The sequence below is a fragment of the Ochotona princeps genome, chromosome 6 (assembly GCF_030435755.1).
Source record: "Ochotona princeps isolate mOchPri1 chromosome 6, mOchPri1.hap1, whole genome shotgun sequence".
Lineage (NCBI taxonomy): Eukaryota > Metazoa > Chordata > Mammalia > Lagomorpha > Ochotonidae > Ochotona > Ochotona princeps.
The window spans coordinates 40,617,987-40,638,682 of record NC_080837.1 but is presented as its reverse complement, the minus strand read 5'-3'; the positions used below and the strand labels follow the sequence as shown (position 1 = coordinate 40,638,682).

The following is a 20,696-nucleotide window of genomic DNA, read 5'->3' as shown; positions in this document are numbered from 1 at the left end:
CCCAGAGCCTGGAGCCTGCACCCTAATTCCACCCTTGGAAAAACCAGATTTCCTTCCTCATTCTAATGTGACTACCACGGCAAACGCCATCCTTTTGGCTGCTTTTAGTACGAGAAATCTGAGTGAATGAAGTCTGGTTCATATTTATATAGTTTACTACTAGGCATGTGCTCTTTGAAAGCAACAACCAAGTTTATTTCTTACAATATTTTTTAAATGTGATGGGTTTCCCCCTTCCTTTTGGTTTGGTGCATAAATACTGAGGAAGAAAAGATGACCTTTCACCTGTGTAACTGTAGCACTTTCACTATCAGGCCATAAAATGAGGCTTTTTTAGGTTCCAAAGTAAAGATTTGTATGCATCAGTACAGCACGAACATTCACAAAAATTATAAAGCAACGTAAATGCATGTATTGTTTTATAGCATATGGCTATTAAAGTTTAATTTAAAATGTGTATGAAAACATTGTATTTAGTATAATTCATCCCTGTTTTTCTTGTTTATCATAATTTGTTTTGAAACTGAATCATTTTACAGTTTTCCATATGCCTGTTGTGCTAATAAATCCTAAATAAGCAAGAAAATTCTTTTCTAAACTGCAAACTGGGTTTCCATTGAAACATTATATTTAATACCAAGAACATAAATTTCCCTCCCAGGTTTTCCATTATATGCCAACCCTAAGACTTAACTTAGGATAAGCATATGTGATTTCAGTCAATATTTCTGTTGACTTTGCCCTGAAGCAGATAATTAATCTTTCCCACTGAAAGCTACTCTGGACAATTCAGTGGGACAAAATAACAAAATATCTTGGAAGCATGCTTCAAAAACTCATATGGGTGGGCATGAATATGACAAAGTACACTCAAGTCTGGCCTTCGAAACTTGAAGCCCGCACTGAAATGGCAGAGCATTCAAACACACGTGATTTCACTCCTGATGAACTAAGCCAGGTAGGAAACTCTCCAGGCCAGAACATTCTCCATTTTATGGGAATCATAGTGTTTTCCTCTTCAACTTTAATATATTAACTACTGACTTCCTAGTGCTCCTACACATAAGCTACCATGTCCATTCTTTAATCCCACAGAGATATGACTAAAGGAACAAAATCCCACAGGGATCAAATCCTTCAACATTGGATTAGTGGGTGCAGCCACCCCGCAGTGGAGGGTTTGTGTGTATTGCTTTCGTCCAGTGTATCAATCTCAAAGTTCTCTCTCCTGACAAAAACACACAAACAAAAAACAACAACAAAACAAACAAAATTGATGAAATTTCATGCTTTGCTTGTTGCTTCTACAACTGTGTCTTGCTCTAAACCTCAGGGTCTTCCCTCTCCCACCCTCTTCTCTTCTGGCTCTTTCCTGCCATCTCTCTTGCTATAACTCAACTAACCCAACAGAACCAGTCAGTTTTAAATTTCAGTTGGGACCTTGGTGACCTGTTAATGAATCTACAGAGAGGAGAAAAACTCACAGTGTTGAGTTATGCCTGGTGTTGCTAGCTGACTGGGAGTCAGAAATGCTTGAAGCGTTAACGTAATTGCAAGAATGTGAAAAATGAAGCGCTGGGCTCCTGAGCAGAGGGAAAGGTCAAAGTGAGCCTCACACACACAAGAAGTCTCTGGAAGACAGCCTCATTAGACCATTAAGTCTGCTTTTCCCTTCCTGGCTTTGCTGCAATATTTAGGGTGTTTTGTTTCTCTTATTATATACTTTTCACCTTTTGCATTGCCACAATTTGGGGCATCGGGCAGGATGGAGCCATGCAAAGCTTTCCAGATTTCACCAGAGAAGTCCACTGCTGTATCATGGAACCACAATTAAAGCCCAGGCACTGTAGATCCATTGAATCTGTGAGATATTGCCTTCAAAATGCTTTACAATTTAGTCCCTTTGATATATAGTGTAACTGATCTAATTGAAACAGTATACAAAACCTGAGTAAATACAATTCAGGACTCCTATAATTTACCATTTGATAGTATTCATCCTTGTGTCACTTGCAACTTGCTTAAACCTGGAACCTATTTTGGACCCATTCATAAGCAAATGGTGCCCTAGAAAATTAATTTTTCCAGATTCTTCTGGAATTCCCAGGAATCCATAAATCCCTGGGCAGAAACATGGAGGAGGAAATACACCTACCCTACATCAATGTTCTGCCTTCAACTAGTATCTGTATCTTCAGCTCAAGCTGTTAAACTGTCCCTTACATGGAATCCTGTCTAATGCTTAAACATTATGGCCATAAACACAGTCATCAAAGAGATTAAATAGACCTAGGAGAACAGACACCATCTCACGTAAAATATTAAAAAGTAAAATCTATATACTTTCCTGGCCCATATCCAACAATGCCTCTTCCTCTAGGGTCATTTTAACCATGTAAAAGTCACCCTTACAAATTCATAATTGTTCTTTGTGCAACAGGTGAATTTTAAATGGCAAAAGTTATTCTAAGTTGCACTAGTCTGCCTTGACATAGGCAGTTGATGTACTGCTTACCCTGTGGTTATTCTAATTTTTAGAACTTGTGGTGAAAGTCACCATGTCAGCTGAATGGAAATGGGGCAAAACACTCTTCTAATAGTTCCAAAAGTCATCTCTCCAAGATTGCTTTGAAATTCCTGCAGCATTTCCAGAATTGTTAAAGAACAGTTTTTTTGTATCCTGTTTTTTTTTTTCGGCACAATTGCTTGACTACAGAGAACTCTTAGAGACAATCTTACATAGATAATAACCTGTCCATAGAATCAAACCATTGCATTGCAGCAATGAGGTTGTGCTATCATTCCATTTTCTTACATACACAGAAATGCAGAAAACCAAATTTGTACGAGAATTGGCAGAACTAATCAATTATTGTAATGCCTACGTGAAGATTAGAAGACACACTTTTCCTTTTTTTTTTTCAAGAGGATGAAACACTGTGTCCCTAACCAGAAGCTGACTGTACTCCCTAACCTGCCACCACTCTCTTGTTGACACAGAGGCACATGTTCTGATGCCATAAAATACTGTAGTTATTTTAGTCATGCCTGCTTTGCACAAAGAACATGCTTGACCTTTTACCTTGCTCACTGCTGTTGTCTCCACTCTGGGAGGCATGGCCCCCACTGGAGGGTCCTGGAGTGCCTGCTGAGTGGGTTGAGGTTGCATCATCGTGGTCTCGCCAAGATGAAGGGTTCTGATGTCAGATGTCAAGGAAGCAATTTTTCCAGTTACCATTTCCGTAAATGAGGAACCAAGAGGAAAGGTGCAGAGAAAGACAAAAAAAAGGGTACACATTAATGTTGTTGGAACTGGGCACACATACATACCATGTTATACTGTGTTTTCAGATCTTTTAAAAGGAGATGCTCTAGAATTTGATGAGGGATTAGTTATATCAGTATATACGTTTATTAAAACCAACTGAAATACTTGCTTCAAATGTGTACATTTTATTACACACAAATTTAAACCACAATGTAGTTAATGTTAAAGTTAAAACAGTCTTGTTCACATAATAAAATACAAATTTTAAAAAGTTACTCCCCACAAAAAAAGAACAAAATACTTTTACTTGTTATTTTAACTACAGCACACTCTTCCAAGAAATAGGTCCCCATGCACTTGCATGTTAAGTACTTTAGGACAGGTGTACCTACAAAACTCAATAACTCTCTCAAAGAAAATCACAGGCTGTGGAATGAACAGAACAGCCCTTCGTATCTTTCAACTGCATTGCCCTTAAACAATCTATATGAATTCTCAAAATCGTCATCAACTGGTTGATTACATGACCAGCAGATGCAATATCAATCACCACATCACTATTGAATAAATGATCAACTTCTGTTTTAGTTTGCACAAGTGACTAATTTTTAAATGTAACAAATATGAGACTTTAGTCATCCAGTAAGCTAGACAGGACTTTTCACCAGAGCATCATGGCAGTTTTAAATTCACCGAGCAGACCTTTTCCTGGAAGAGCCACTTGTTTCAAGGGACACACAGGCAAACTAAGAGTTATAGCTCAAGCTACTTTGCTGAGTATATTCTTCTCCTGTTTCTCCTCCCCTTTCCTGATCATTCCCAATACCCTGCTGTTGCTTAAAGGAAAACAGGAATTCTAATGTACAGGAAGGACTTTATCAGCACCGCATGAAGGCAGGCAAGGGATGGAATTTCCTCCAGCAGAAATGGAGAGTAGGAACAGCATATAAAAAAGACCAGCCTGGAGGCCAGAGCTGGACACTTGTCACCTGCATGAAGCAACTTTAACTAAGCCTGAAAACGTGTTAGCAAGTGAATTCTTTGGGCGTTCGTGGAAATAGGGGGAAAGAATCAAAGTTACAAAATTATCAAAATAGATTACTGCTTCTTAGCAGAATTAAATTTAACAGAAGGAAACGAAAATTCAGACAGATCTACACACATACAGTTAACATGCAATCCTCTTGGCCATCGGAAAATCATTCTGTGACGTTGCCATTTTATATAATTTAATCAAAAAATCTCTTATTTTTCTCAACAAAAATTCTGTAATTTGCAGAAAGCATAAAATGTCTTACCAATATAAAAATAAGAAACCCAGATGAGGCAAATACTCTTTATTTGAAATAACAATGCTTTTTAAAGAAAAAAACCCACAGCCTTATTTTCTTCCCTATGGATCTGTTACACATTGATTGTAAATTAATATTTGGCATTCTTGATAGATGATGAAGTAACTCAGATGTCTATAGATTAATATCATCTCTATCAAATAATGTTACTGGAACTATCATCAGGCAAGCAACTGATTCAAAGTGAAAACCCTGAGCAGTTATTTCATGACAATAAATACAGGTATAGATCTATCAAAGATAAGTAAAAGAAAGTAGACAAAGGAATTAAATTAAGCGGAATAATATAAAAACCAAGGTTCTCAGCTGTCTGTATTAAGAAACACATGTCTCTGAACTCTTTTTTCTCTAAGTTGGAAACTGCTCCAATAGTTTCATGCTAAAGGCAAACAGAATACAGCTCTTCAAGCTTTGCCGCCTCTTCGTGCCAGCTGTTTGCCGGACGGTAATCAGATAAAGAGCAGGAAAAATTACTTGGAAGGGGCTGAGGGAAGGGGAGAAAAAGGTATAGCATAGCATAATAATGGTATAGCAACAGCTAAGTCCTGCAACAACACATGCTAGAGCCTTCTTTTAGAAATGCAGTTGAGTACAACATATTCACCTAAGCTAAACTTCTCTGTGTACAGAACAAGTGGTGTTAATTTTAAGCACTGCAGGCTTTTTATTAAGCTGGCTACTAGAAAAGCTCCTTACCCCTTATGAAAATTACAATAATTAGCCACTAACACCTCAACTATGTTTTAAGACAAATGTCATCCAATTGCTATTATATTATCATTCAATGATGCTGGGGAAAATCATTCTGTTTAGGCACTGCAATGACTCAAAGGGACTGGTGCAAGTACTTCCTAAAACTGACCACACTTCTTTGGGTTGAGTTTTAAAGTCAGGCCTCATGAATTTATAATTCAGTGTATTACTTTGGATGGTTTATTGTAGGAGATGTTTTCTAAAGTAAAGTGGTGAAAAAGAGCCACACAAGCAAATAGGACTTTCAGGATAGATGGTTTCTCCACAGAAGTTGGGTCTTTGGTTTTCAGACCGGTCTACAAATTTACTCAGCTAAGTAACCCACCATTCTGCCTCCTCTCACCCTCACCCCTCAAAACGCTCTCCTGGAATTGTGTCATGTTTATGTTCATAGAGTGTCTCAATTACTATGGTCTAGTTTTAAAGACTGGCAGAAACTAAAAGGTCTCACAAGATATCCATTTAATTTGAAAGATGGAAGAAAAGGCAAACCCTGCCAGGTGCCAGGGCTGAGGAGCTACCCCAAGTCGTTTGCATTCTCCTATGATAGTGATAGAACTATTCAAAATGACAGATATCAGTGATCTTATTAACAACAAAAAGCTGGCTGTTAAGTGGCAGATGTTGTGTTATAGCACGGTAACAATGGTAAGCTGCTGCTAGTGGAATGCCTGCATTCTATACTGGAGTGCAAAGTTTAAGTCCTGCTCTCCCTTGTCCAGCTTTCTGTTAACGAACATTCTGGGAGGCAGCAGATGATGGAGCAGGTGCCAGCATCCCTCCCAGCCACATGGGAGACCCAGGATGGAGTTCTGCACTCCTAGCTTTGGCCTGACCCAAGCCTGACTGTTGAGAACCATTAGGAAATGAGCCAGTAAATGGAAGCATGATCTCTCTCTCTCTCTCTCTCTCTCTCTCTCTCTCTCTCTCTCTCTCTCTCTCTCTCTGTATCTCCTGTATATGTATGTGTGCATCACACTTTCAAATAAACAAATTTAAAAACAAACAAACAAAAAATCTCTGGTCATAAAAACAAAAATTTAAGCTATGTGACCCATTACCCACAGTACTGATTTTTTTCCCCTTAGACTGAAATATTTGTATCTCAACTCCTCCCCCATCCCATGTCCTACCAGATAGTTTCCAAGTTTACATCCTTCAAGAATAACTGCCTGGCTCTCTGCCAAATTACATGCAGAAGTTTAGTGAGTCCTGAAACCAAAGAGTTATTCGAAAGCATGTAAAAACACATGGCCTGTGTAGAAAAATGAAGACAAGTGCTCTCCGTGTGCATGTGTGTAAATGAACACGCAGGTATAGGCATTCCACAAGACACATCCAGTTCTCCAGCCTGGAGTATCAGCAAGACACCCGAGGGCAAGCAGTGAACACGCTGCTATTCCCAGTGGCTTTAATAATTGAGAGTCAAATATGGGCCTCTTCTTGCTCTTACGTAATTGTGTTAAAGAGCAGTGTTACTAGGAGAAAAGCAGTGAATACTGAGTGCAGCACAATAGAAGGAGATGGAAAATAGATACAAGAAGCTAGGTCTCCAGGGGCAGTATTTTCTATTTGCTGCGCTACAGACTCACAGCTGATAATGCAAGTTGTAATTAATATAAAAGCAGGAGACAATACGGGCAGAGCTTGTAGGAGCAGGGCCACAGGAGAGCGCTCTGCAACTCTCCTCGGTTTCTCATTTACACACAGCTTTCCTAGAAAACACAATTCTGCCACTGTTTTCTCCCTTGAAAGTTAAAAAAAAAATTGATTTTGCACCATCATGGAATTCTGATAAATCTAGAAAAGAGCTCAGAGAGGCCAGAAGTCTCTTGGCATGGGAAGCAAATTATCTGTGTACCTCTTCTGTTGAGGCTGCAGATTTGGTGGAATTGTAATATTGTAAATTATGATGGCATTTGTGTGACTTGCCTATAGAACATGACTTATCTAGTCATAGTGAACTGGTAGCATTCTTCTTTTAACTGATTTTACACAACACATCTGTCCAGTTTCTAAATACATACAAAACTGAGTGGGGAAGTAGACTGTATGAAGCCTCAAGGAAGAAAAGAAAATATCAGACCTCATTCATGTTCTATCTCAAATAACCTGATGCTCATTTTAGATCCAAAACGAGAAGGTAGTTCAATGCATGTGGCACAGATGAGAAAACCTTCGACTGGAATCAAAGCTCCAGGGTGTCACCTCTAACCGACCACGCGACCCTTGGCAGGGGTGCACCTCATTTTTCAGGGACTCATTCCTTACCTCTTTAAAATGAAGAAGTCAGAGAACACAATTCTTAAAATCATTTCTACCTCTCATTTTGATTAAAGATACTTGTACAATATGAGGGCACACTGTAAAAAGAGATCTTCAAAAAGTATGCATAGATTTAACTTTTTTGCAATAAAAGGAATACATAGTTTGATCTCAGTTTCCACAAACTTTGGCCATGTCCCCACACACATTAAAGGTTCAAGAACCTACACAGCTGTATAACATCAAATGAAACATTACATATGAAAATGGAAATAGAGTAAATTCTGGATATGTCCATATTTATAAAGTCCTAGTTAATACATGTATTTAATCAGAAAATGAAGCAGGCAAAGTTAATTTAACTCAATATTCTTCAACAGCAAAGGGAAAGTATACCTGGATCAACATAAGTAATAATTGCTACCTATTTTTATGATGTGATAATGTTTTAAACACTAAACAAAACAATTTTTAAAGAATAAGAAGTAAACTTATCATGCAATATTCAAAACAGCAAAAGTTAAAAATATCCATTGCATGGTTTGAACAAATGTTGGAATTTCAACTTTGTTATTCTAAAGTTGACATAAGAACTCAGGAGACCTGTGTGTGCTTTCAGACCCTGGACTCATTCTTGAAAAATGTAAATAGAACCTGGTCTTTCCTTTGTCTCCTCACTTCTACCCCTTCATTAAGCTTTGGGAATTAATATGAGGGGTCTTCAAAACATTCATGGAAAATGTAGATTGTAAAAAAAAAAAACCTACACATGGATTTAAAAATGTTTTCTACTACCAAAATAAACTTATCTTTTTGTCTAGTTTTTCATGAACTTGCCACAGTATTCTCATATTTTGGGCGACTCTCACAGAAGAGTCAAGTCCCATTCGCAATTATTTCCTTTATTTAATGGAGCAATTCTTAAAGAAGACAGAGATATCTTGTATTGCTGGTATAATACCACATTATTAAAGGCCTTCTGTAATTCTAAATTGTGTTCAGATATCCTGCAAAGCACTCAGCAAAAAAAACATGAAAATGAACTCAAGAATATCACTTACAAAATCTTGTGATATCTATGTGGTTATCAAGTGAGCCTTTGGCTAATTTCATTTTATCTCAGTGACACTGAAAAGATACTTCACGGCACAACCTAAAAGACTTAAACAGTATAATTACTCTTGATAGAATATTAACAGGAAAATTATCAACCACCGGAAAAGACCAAGCAACAACAGCCAACACCAGAAAACTCCTGTCTTCTCTCCCTACCTGGCGGTATGTAGTCAGAGCTCAGAGGTAGAACTTTATCTGACTGGGTTGCCAGAGGCCCTGGCTAACACACCATGAGGTTTAATCACACTAGAACCTTAGAACCGTTGACAAAATGAATCATCCAGATTACTAATACTATTATCAAAACTCCTTATTTCCTTCTTGATCTGCTATAAACCAACCCTGGAAGTTTTCCCTTTCCTACTTGTCACTCCCTGCTAATTTTTCAGGTAGTAATAGGATTTACCTACAGGCACCTGCCAGCATATATTCGAGAAGAAGATTCTAGAGATTCTTCTCCCTGACCCAACCCGTTTTTAAAAAACTGTATCAACATAAATAAATTTGGAAAATCCAGAGACACTAAAGAAAAGCACCTGTCTTTATTTAAATTATTACTTTCAAGACAGAAATTCAAATAATCATTTAGTAGTGACGTTATCAGAGCCAATCAACTTTCAGGCACTTTCCATTAACTCTTAACAGACATAATTGCATTTTCTTTCCTCTTCTGAATTCATTCAAAGAAAATAAAATGTAGCTCTCTATGGTCACTAATTAGGAATAACAACATAATTGTCTGACTGTACGTACCACAAGCAAACAAAGCTCAACTCAGAGAATGGTTCAAGCAAATGTTTCAACTGTCCCAAATATCTGAAGACAAGTGATGTTTTGATATGGAAATAAAAAGATATATTTTCATTTCTCTGCACTAAATCTAAAAATTCGATCCAAAATTGTGGAAATACAGATATCATACATAATACAGCTATAATATATTCAGAAACACTGCAGATTAGGGAAAGTATGATTATTTTCAAACAGTCTTCAAGTTGAAACTTAAAAAATTGCTCTTCTGGCATATTTATTTTAGATATGATAAATATGAATGCCTGGGAAACTGAACATGAAGTACAGCTGGAAAACAGAGTTCTGTTTCCTTTGGCTATCATTTTTTTTTCTTCATAGTATTCCAAAGAATACTGTAATAACTGTATATGATAAAGATATATTAAAAATACAAGCATTATGAATTTATTGATCACACAAATAGTAGCAAATGCTGATTATCCTATTTTCTTTTAATTCCAAATTTCCTCTTATCATTATGCCCATCAGGTATAAATGTGAATAATTAATGAACAAATTCAAATATAAAGAATGGGAAGTAAGGCTATTATGATATCTTAATATATCTATGTCATATCAGATTTTTATACACCATTATGAAGTGTGAAATTAGCATGACGTACTAAATACAGCATAAAAATTAATTCTTAGAAGTCAACAATATTTGCTTTGATATTATATCCATCACTTTATTCGGTTATCTTTTCAAATTATTTATAAGAAAACAGAAAGCTACTTTGGGACCTAATATTTTGTGCTGAGAGAAGACTTCTCTATGTGCTTTCTGCTGCACAGAATTAGACACCTATTCTTCCTTTTCTCTTTCACGCTCTCTCCTTTTCTTTTCCTCCTCCTTCCTTAAACACACACAATGTTGCCTGATACCACTTAATAAGGATAGAGGTGTATGTGTTTTGGGGGTGTCAAACAGCTGTCACAAACTGTCACCTCCACAAGAGAAACCTTGGCACACAACAAATTAAACTACACTTCTTTTTTAGCTGTCATTATTCATAGCCAATAAGCTGAAATGCTCTCAGCATTTCATGTGCAAATAAAACCATGAAGAAGCTCAGTAGATCAGAATAGTGGGCCAACAGATAAAACAGAGAAAACAACACGCTGTCTGGGTCCTTCTGAAGTGGCTCATCATCACTCCTGCGCTAGCATTCACCAAATGAGATGCAGCCTGGGGCAAAGTATTAAATATGCATATCAAAGCAAATGAAAAAATAAACCTGAAGATTCCAGTTGGACACATTTACATGCTGAAAATGTCCCACTCCTACCACCTCTCAGGGAGTGCCTCTGTTTTTACTTTTTTGTGTATGTGGCTGGGGTGGGAGGGGGAGCAATGTTGCAGAGCGCCTGCAAAGCACAGGAGGACTTCCTCTGCACGAGGAAGCCTGGACATGAATACAGTCTACCCACCTCTGCTACCAAAGTCTCAGGAACGGTAAAAACTCGCCAAGGTTTTCTCTTAGGTCCTGCATAAAATACGAGTCTGCGGCAAACCTCTCCATCTCCCAGTCAGTGTACTGGTGGAACAAATTATTGCTTCATTTCAAAACAAATAGCAGGGGGCTAAAGTAAAAATGTTATAGTTCAGATCTCCAGGAAATAAAAGGCTTTAAATTATGACGCCCGATGAGGTGGCAAGCCCTCCTCATGGGTTCAAAATAAATCAGTTGTCATATTTACTTGATTTGGGGTTTGAAAGGGGAGCAACAAATGTTACAGTTGACTGTTTTATCCAAAGAAGATTATTGTTAGGTTATCAAAGCACTATCTTTTCTTAGGTACAACTTCTTTCTTGAGCATACATTTAAATATTAATAATGCCACAGATCGGCATGGTCAACTAGCTAATACGCAAAACAGCCTACTTTATACTACCTGTTCCACATAAACATCAGCATGCTCTAGCTCGATACAACCCTTTGGAGCAACACTTGACAAGAAATTGATCTAGAAAACAAGGTAGGTAGAACCCCTAGGATTTTCATGAGGAAAGTTTTTGGCACGGAACTGCAAACCTCTTTTTCTATAAACCATGTAACTAGAGCCCAATCATGTAAATGCATACGCAATTGAGAAACAGAAAGCAGTGACAATCAACAAATAAAAAAAAAACCCAAAAGTAAATATTTCTGAGATAGTATCATGCCTCCTAGACTGTAACCACATGCTGTAGTCACAGATTAGCAAATTCACTTTCCAAAGCTGCTGCTGCTGCACGCTTTGCGTCTCACTGAACACACTGGGCACATGGAAAGGCTCCCTACCGTTTCTCGCACTGGGGTGGAAGCAGCTATGGTGTGAGGCCAAGGCGCAGGAGCTTCCAACATTGTAGGCGTCATCCAGTCTCAGAACCGGATGTCTTGGACAAAGGTTTTACTTGTCTTTTTCTAACTTTTATTCTTAGGCGGACTTTCCATACAGCAAAATGTTAATAATTAAAGTCTAGGCCTACGTATTGTCAAAACTTTGCGGGTCTCAGTCCACTCCTCTTAAACATCCAGAAAGGAGAGTGTCCTACACGGATTACTTCAATGCCTACTTCAATCGCAAGGGTGTGAAATTAATCTTTCAGTAATGAAGTTACTAGACCACAGAGCTTATATCATTTAAGCTGTGAGTTCAACTAAATATAATCTATAGACCCCCTGTCCCCTCACCCCCAGACTGCAGTTCCTATAAGTAAACTGATGTTCACACCCACTCTTTAACCTCCACACTCTTGCCTTTCCTACCAGCTGCAATCTTTCTCCTTTGCTTCTTTTTCAAATTTTCTGTATCAGTACATACGCTTTTTTTTTTTTAAAGCAGCAGACTCACTAAATTGGTTCCAAAATAGGATTAAAAACAGAGAATAGAAAGAAATCTTGTTTCCTGGCCTGATATCCACAGTCATCCTTTACTATGCTCCCTGTGCTCACTCACCAACTGTTAAAGTGTTAAAATTCAACCACTAACCTATGATTACTCAATTATAATTCCCTTCAGCTTTCTGTAATACATTGTTAATACTTGGTTCATCAAGGTTGCTGTCTTTTGTTACGAAGATGCTTCAGGCACTTGGCAATAAGTCCATATTCTGACAATAAGTTTCTACAGAGCAAAAGCACTTAGAACTGTAACATGCTCACTCACTCTTTTTATTCTGAATGCAGGGTAACATCATTATAATAATCAGGATTGACTTTTCTGTGGAAGAATGGAAAACCAGGCTCTACTCAATTCCCTCTTTCCTTTAGTCCTCTCTTTCTCAATCCTGTCCAGCTAACTCTGCCCATCTCTGCTGTGCTGATGACTCAAGGGTGAGGAAGCAGAGAACACAGTGGTCACCATATCAAACAGAGAGTTTGCTAAACACCTGCACCACCGAATCCAGAACTTCATACAATAAGAGCACAAATGACTATCAGCTTTCTGATATTTGGCTGACAATCTTTTAAAAAGCGTAAACGGTACAAATGGTACACCCCGCCCCCCAAAGCATATAAATGGTATGGCAGAGGTAGTGAGAAAGGTATAAAAAGACAGCAAAATAATTCGACTCATTTACAAAACAAGGTCAGATGTTAGAACAAATTGCCATAAAAAATATATATAACAATTTAAAATTCTTTGCCCAGTAGCCTTATAACGCCAAAGGCTGGCAGACTTACATGGTCAGCGAGATTCGTGGAGGAGCCTGAAAGTTCTTCGTGATCTGACTTGGAGCTGCCGTCTCTTTCATCAATGACAAGGTCGATGGGCATTTTCCCCTTCAAACAGCTAATGTACCGGTGGCAGAAATTATCACACAGTTCATGGACCTAGAAGGAGGGTCATGTTGTAGTTGTTGTTTATTTCATTTTTAAAAGTATCAGGTTGCAAGGTTACTTTTGGAAAGAACAACAGTGTGATGTCTTCCAAACTAACTCTAATTAAGGGGTGTAATAGTCGAAGGCGAGGAAACAATACAGCCATTGTTGCAGCAGATATTACTCTCCAGAGACTTTCCTGAGCAACAAGTTACAATACAGACAGAGAAAGAAGCAGGACTGGAAATGACTGCATTCAGATTGGGAGTCCAGGGAGGAAAACCTGATTCGATAATAGCATGAAAACATGTGAAAGCTGGAGCTGGGGACAGCATTAATGTCTGTGTTTCAAGAAGCCAGGAGTTTTGCATGCTTCCAGGGGTAAGAGATTGATCTGACACAGCAATGTAAAGACACCTCAGCAAGGTCGATTCCTTATGCCTGCACCAAATGCAGACCCAGGGCAGAGGGTAAGCTAATAGAGACACAAGCAGGCTGAGTGTCCAGGAGCATAAACGGTTTGCTGCATTTCAAAATAATCCTGAATGCCTAGGGGAAGAAGAGTATGGGGGGGGGGGCGAAGGGGACTTTGAAAAGGTAGGGGATTCACTCATCCTCTGAGCCCCTGGACAGAGGAACAATTTGAAGGAAGCTTTTAGACTGGAGCTGCTCAACCCCACACACTGGAGTTGTGTTAGAAGCATCCCAACCCACCCAAGAGTGAGAGTGCCTATATCAGAACGGGAACATTATTTCCTGCTTACCTTTTCTAACTCCAAAAGATGAAACCTTAGTACTTGTATTGCTTGTATCATCTGAAAGAGTTTAGGAGCATGGAGTTAAGGCTCTGTGACTCTCCTGCCCTGGGGGCGGGGGTGAAAGTGGTGGGGAAAGGCCCTTGGGCTAGGGGCAAGAAACTGGCAGGTGGCCTGGCAAAACCCACACTCTAAGAAACAGGCAGAAAAACCAAGTGATTACTGATCATCTCTGCCTCATTGGCCACGGGATGAGAAGCTGCCCCAACCTTTGCCTAGGCAGTAATATCTCTCCCCCTGATGTTCACTGTGCTGTTTATGTGTAAAGACTGATTTCCTGGGTCCAGGCCTTCTTTAACTGCCTGAGTCCTCTTCAGATAGCCCCTCCCTCGACGTCAGTCCAAATCTTAAAAAAAAAAAAAAAAAAGGCCGCTTCCCTGGATAGCAAAAGCTTTTTAGAATAGCATACCCAGTGAAATCCGTCTTCACTAAAGAAGGAAATACTCTAGTTGAATGGTGAGGCTAGGCCTTTGAAAGCGGATTTAAGCACTTTTAATATTGAAATCGTGCAAATTAGCAAAAGAATCGCACCTAAAAGTGGCCTGCGCTGGCCCGCCCCTCACCCCCGTCCCCTGCCCGCCCTCAGCGCGCCCGCGGTGACTTCCTTCGGGTTAGCCGCCTGGGACTCGGCCGCCTGCCCCGGCAAACAGAGGAAATAACTCACTTCTTGCAGCCTACTCCCGGGGCCGAGACCTGGGAATCAGCCCCAGCTCACGCTCCCGGCGAGTGGCTCCCTACGTCTGCCTGCCAGGGCTTCACCTTCCCGCCCCCCTTCCCCCAGGCCTGTCGCCCAAGGCTCCCTGGCTGGGGGCTCTAAGCTGTCCTACCACTCCTTCCCTTCCTTGACTTCTTCCTCCTCCCTACCGCCCTAGGTCTCCAAAGTAGGACTCTAATCAAACTCTCCCAAGCTCCCCGGCAAAGGTGGGCGTCCTGGGCACGAAGAGGGCGAGCAGGCCAGGAACTGAGAACCTTACCAAGTTGTCCAGCTCTGGATTTGAGGAGAAGAGTGGCTTCTCGGCGCGAACCTGTTAAGAAGCAGGAGAAGTCAGTGTGAATTATAACCCTCTTTAAGTGAAGAATTACCCTACTCGCGCCCCGCCTGGAGCGTGGACCGTGGCGGGGAGGAGAAGGGGCTTTGGTGGAGCACCAGAAACGAACTGGCGCCTTCAATTAGTGAGATCAGCTGTAAAACAATCAGGGCCTCCTGACTCTGGCCCCGCTGAAGGGAGACCTGGAACCAGCTGAACTGAGGGCCCCTTCTCCCGACCCCGAGCGCGCCCTACCCAGCCGAACGCAAGGCTGCGGCAGTCTGCTGCCCCCTGCACCTCTGCGCCCCGCGCCCAGCGCTCGGAGAGGCGCCCGGCTTCCTGGCCTTCAGGGCACTCCTGGACCCCTCACAGCACCCTTTCCCCAATTTCTGTTCAAGTAGCTGCAGGCGGGGAAAAAAGGCCAAGCCCCAGATTAGGAGTAGGTCAACTTTAATTCGAGGGTCGAGCCCCTGTATTCCTGGCTGGGGGGGAAAACAAACACCCCTATTTATCTCCGCGTCCAATTCGCCTGCAGGCTCAGGGATGGGGAGGAGGCGCAGAGGGGCGGACTGGGCCAGAGGAACAGATCGGGTGTCCCTGCCTTTTCCTCCTCTTTCAAGTAGAGCTCCAAGGGAAGGGGAGGGGAGCGAGGGGCGGCCGGAGGGTGAGTGGGTCAAGAAGGCTGGACCTGCTTGGCGAAGACCGCGATGTCCTCGTTGAAGGAGTCCGAAGAGCAGACGTCTCCGCCGGCCACTCCGGGTTCCCGGGGCGTGCAGGTCGCCAGTTCGCACTTCTCAAAAACCAGAGCTAACAGAGGAAACAACGGGTGCCTAACGGGCAGCGCCACGCAGAGACACACGCACGGAGACGGGGGTGCAGAGGGGAAGGAGCGAGAACTGTAATCAGCAAGTTTGGAGGGTTCGGATTCCTTCCTTAACACAACAGGCACGCATCACACTGCACAACCCGTCCTTAGTTAGCCCAGCCTGGGCCAGAAACAGAAAAGAGGGGAAAAAACCGGCCTGGCCCTTTCTCTCTGTTCATCAGTCCCTCGGACCTCGGCAGGGAAGACCCTGGCCACCGGAGCCCGCCAAGTAAAAACCACCTCACCGGGATTCTCCTAGACAGACAACATCCGAAGAACTCGAGCCATCTGGAGCCCGAGTTTGGTCCAGGGCCAGTTGCCCACCCCACGGAGGCCGCCCAACCATCCCCTGCGCCCTCGCCCCGACCTCCCAAGGAAAGGGCACGCTTTGGAATAAAAAAAGATTGCTTTAATTCCGCATTTCCACGGACATTTCAGACGAGGCCGCAGGCTGCACCTACATGCATAAGGAACTGACATTCCCTAACCTCCCCCACCGTCTCGTCTCATAAACTTGTTTGCTTAACTTCTAGTAAAGGCCGTGGGGTGTGTGTGTGTGTCTCTGTGTGTGTGTGCGTGTGTGTAGATGGGGTGGGAGGTGCAAAATTATAGGAATGTTAACCGCGGAAGAGCAAAGAGCTTCCTTCGAAAAGACTACATATCTGCCAGCGTTGCAGCAGACAAAAATAAATAAACCGTGTTTTAAAACTCGCAAGCGTGAGTGCGCGGGGGCCTTTTGTGTTCCTCCGGGCGACCGAGCTATATACTTGGGGGATGCTTGCGGTTTCTGGCTCCAGACTCACTGGGGGTTTTACGCACAATCCCCTCCCCTTGGAGTCCCGCCGCCGTCCTCACCTACCCCGCGCCCGGAAGAGCCCGCGTGGTACACAGTTGGACCGTGCAGCCCACCTCCCCAGGTTCCCCAAGAATCTACAGTGATTTCCAGCAACCTCTTTTACCACCCCCCCTCCCCACCGCAAAGAAGAGGGTTTGGTGCAAGCCTGCCGCTGCTTCCACCCGGCTGCACTTCAAGGTCTGCCCCCTTTATTTACAGAGAATTAAGAAGTGGATGATTAGGACTTCCTGGCCGACAGAAAGCAGCCCTGATCCCAGCTCAAGCTGCATTTAGTGACTCCCAGACCCTCGGTAGGAAATCGGAAAGAGGAGAGAGACAGACAAACGACAGAAACACACACGCGCGCGCACACAGAGCCAGCGACACAAAGTTGCTCTTCATCCGCAGGAAACTTTCCCTTTAGACAAGGCCTCTGCGAGGGGGCCCGAAAGGGCCAGCCCTGACTCCCCGAGCCAGGAATCCCGTCCTTGGGGAGAAGGCCCCGGCAAGATTCGGAGGACTCCGTCACTCCCGAGCTTGAGAGAGCCGGACTGACCCGGCCGGCCGAGGGAGGGCAGGGGGCTAAACCTTCCGGGTCTCTCGCAGGGCACAGGAGCAGCCCCCCCCCCTCGCTCCACTGTCCTTTACTCAGAGATAAGCATGCCCCTCTTCGGCCCCCCGTGCAGAAATAACTCCCCGCTTGGCCTTCCACCCCCAGCCCCGACAGAGACAAACACACACCCTCTCACTCACACACGCAGCAAGCTGGGCCCGGGGTTCGGTTTACCCGTAGATCGCGTCCTTGTCCCGCTTCAAGGCGTCGTTGACAGCGGATCCCATACTGGCCGGCATGACATTGGGGTGCGGGGCGTGAGCGCCGTAGTGCTGCGTGGCGTGGAGCGGCGGCCCGTGGTTCAGGTGGTGAACCGGGGGGATCGGCCGCGGCGCGTGAGGGTCTCCATACATGGAAGCGGGGACCCCTACTCCGTCCATCCCGCCGTAATGGGGCAGCTCATCGTACTGTCAGGACCCGGTCGGGGGGAAAGGGGGAGGGGGCGAAGACAAGGAGAACAGAGGGGGAGACGGAGAAGGCAGCCGAGGAGAGAGGGAACCGAGATGTGGCAAGGGGAGAGAGACGGGAGCGAGAGAGCGAGACAGACGAAGGGCAGAGAGGAGGAGGGGGAGGCAGAGAGGAGAGAGAGAGATAAAAATAAAAACAAAGTCAGAAAGCAGAAGAGTACCCAGCACAAGTTGAACACACGGAAGCCAAACCAGCCGAAACAACGAAGCTGAAAGTTGTGGGGAGGAGGGCGTAGCGGGAGGGGGGCGGGGAGGAGGAGATGCTTTTAAATCTTAAAACGAGAAAGTATGAACCGAGAGCAGCGCCGAGAGCAGGGAAAGGAGGCGGAGAGGCCACGGGCTGAGGGGGTGCCGGGAGGCCCCGCGCCCGCCGGAGGCAGCAGAGCCGCGGCGAGCCGGCCCGAGGAGAAGTGGAGTTAGCGGAGGAAGCCCCGGATCCCACCCCCAACCCCCCCTTCGCCTCCTCCAGAGGATCCAATAAATCAAAAGGCGAAATGAAACAAAATAAAGAGAAGGAAAACGCTAATAACCAGGACGAGAAAGCTGAAGAGCAGGGGGGAAGACCAGGGCCGGTGCCTCCCCGGGGGCAGGGAGCGGAGGGTGGGGGGTTGGGGAGGGGAATAACGTGAAAGTTACCAGAAACATTATTTAGCAGCGGATTCCCTGCGTCCTTGTCAATTTCAGAGACAAAACAAGCAGCCCAGGCTAGTCTAGGCGGCGGCGCACGGCTGCGGCAGCGCGGCCCCAGCGGCGGCCCCGGCGGCGGCTCCTACGCAGCGCCCGTGCCCGCCCCGAGCCGCGGGAGCAGCAGAAGAACCGGGGGAATCGCGCTGCCGGGGTAAAAGCTGGAGCCAGGAGAAAGCGTGTAACAATTGCACACGCACGCACACACACACACACAGAGCACTCACACGCACTCGCCGCCCGCCTGCTCGCACAGCGCTGGAACACGCGCGCCTAGACACGCACACACGCACGCACACACACACTCGCACACACGCAGAGGCACGGGGGGGAGAGAAGCCGGTGGATAATTTTGCTGCTATTTTTTAAAATACTGGCCGCCATCATCAAGCAGCGAGCAGCAGCAGCAGCAGCAGCAGCAGCAGCGTGGAAGGGAAAGGAGGCTTCGGGGCAGGCCCCTCTTAGGCGAGGATTTATATCTAGGTAAGTGTTGGAGATTTAAACCTACCCTTTGCGCCATCAGTCTGCGCTCCAATAAACTCCTGGATGTGTCGTATATTTAATATCCCAGTCCGGATAGGAAAGTGATCTACGCTGAAGATTCCTTTTTTTTTTTTCCAAACCAAGGAGACTTCTCCCAATTTTCCAATATGTTATTTTAGGGAAAAAAAAAAAGATCAGGGAAGGCAACGAAGACTTTTTTTTCCTGTGATATTTCTTCTTTTTCTCTTTTCCTCTTCTTCCTCCTCCTCCTCCTGATCTTCCTCCTCCTCCTCCCCCCTCCCCTCCTCCTCCTCCTCCTCCTCTTCGGTCCTCCTTTCCCCCTCTTTGGCTTCTCTTCCCCTCAGTTGGAAAAAAAATGAAAGAAAAGAAAAAGAAGAAAAAGAAGAAAAAAAATTGTCAAACCCCCGAACTGAAGGTTACGAGCGGCCCGTCAGCAGCCCACATGTAACCGAACTGTCGTGTTTCATGGCTTTTTGCCACTCCAGCTGTCAATCAAAGCCCGGAATGTCAAGGTAGTGAATGAATGATGGTTGATGATGATGAAGAGGAGGAATCTTTCAGACCCGTTTTTTTTCTTCCAGTAAAACTCCGCGAGGGGTTGCTGCTTCTTGAATGTTTCCTCCCCCCTCCCCACCCCCCGCATTGAGCTTTGCCCCTGCGATATCTAAGCTGGAATCCTCTTTAAAGTATTGTTCAAAAGAGAGCAGGGAGAGAGGGGAAAAAAACCAAGAAAAAAATGAATAGTTTGCAAAAACTGGACTTCCTCCCCCCCCCCCTCCTGGTAGGTATTTTGTCTCTCCCTCTCTCTCTTGCTCGCTCGCTCTCACTCGCGCTCGCTCGCTCTCTTTCGCTCGCTCGCTCTCTTTCTCTCTCTCTGGGAGATGAGTGAGTGTCAGTAGGTGTTGGCAGGTTGGCTGCTGCCTGGCTTATAGAAGAGCCTCGGTTTGGCGGCGCGGGTCGGCGGCGGGAGAACGAAATGACGGAACCCGGAAGTCGTGGTGCCCAAAGCCCGTCGTACGGCGGAGACACATCCCGGGAGTGGGGAGCGGGAGCGAGGCGGAGCGCGCCGCGCCGAGCCTCTGAGACGCAGCGAGTGCGGTCGGACGGCCCCGGCCGGGGGGCGGGGAGCGGGGGGCGGCGGGGGAGGGGAGGCAGGGGCCGCGCGGACCGAGCAAATCAGCGAGCCGGCTCGTCCGCGGGGACGGGGCGGGGGCGGGGCGCGCGGGGCGCGGGTGTGCGCGCGGGTGTGCGTCCGCGCGCGCGCAGGGCCAGGGCGCGCGGAGGAAACTGCAGAAAGCCTCAGGCGAAGTCCGGGGCCGCCGCGCCGCGCCGCGCCGCGCCGCCTTTTCTCCACAACTTACTTCTAGTTCATTTTTTCCCATCGCTCCGGCCTTCTCTCGGACTCGGTCGTGCCGGGGGGCGGGGGAGACGCTCAGCCGGGCGCTCTCAGCTTTTGTTCCTCGGCCTTCCGCGGCCACCAGCACTCACTCGGCCATCCCCCGGGTGCCGTCCTCTCAGCCCGCGGGCCAC

The 20,696-nt window shown here is 44.7% G+C and overlaps 1 protein-coding gene across 6 annotated transcripts in view; it reads right to left on the bottom strand.

Moving 5' to 3' along the window:
* The window catches only part of MEIS2 (Meis homeobox 2), a 226,344-nt gene extending 206,078 nt beyond the window's left edge, over positions 1 to 20,266 (bottom strand). For 3 of the 6 annotated variants that reach the window (XM_058666096.1, XM_004578188.3, XM_058666098.1), the window contains exons 1-7: positions 19,171 to 20,265; positions 17,686 to 17,918; positions 15,887 to 16,028; positions 15,145 to 15,195; positions 14,120 to 14,170; positions 13,218 to 13,367; positions 3,083 to 3,197 (exon numbers count right to left, since the gene is read on the bottom strand). In XM_058666096.1, coding sequence (XP_058522079.1) covers positions 3,083 to 3,197; positions 13,218 to 13,367; positions 14,120 to 14,170; positions 15,145 to 15,195; positions 15,887 to 16,028; positions 17,686 to 17,918; positions 19,171 to 19,182 — 754 coding nt within the window. In that variant the 5' untranslated portion in view covers positions 19,183 to 20,265. Of the gene's footprint in view, positions 1 to 3,082; positions 3,198 to 13,217; positions 13,368 to 14,119; positions 14,171 to 15,144; positions 15,196 to 15,886; positions 16,029 to 17,685; positions 17,919 to 18,614; positions 18,752 to 19,170 lie in introns of those variants that run through there. The other 3 variants (XM_036495512.2, XM_058666097.1, XM_004578190.4) reach the window with 2 other exon arrangements.
* Between the last annotated feature and the right edge of the window lie 430 nt (positions 20,267 to 20,696).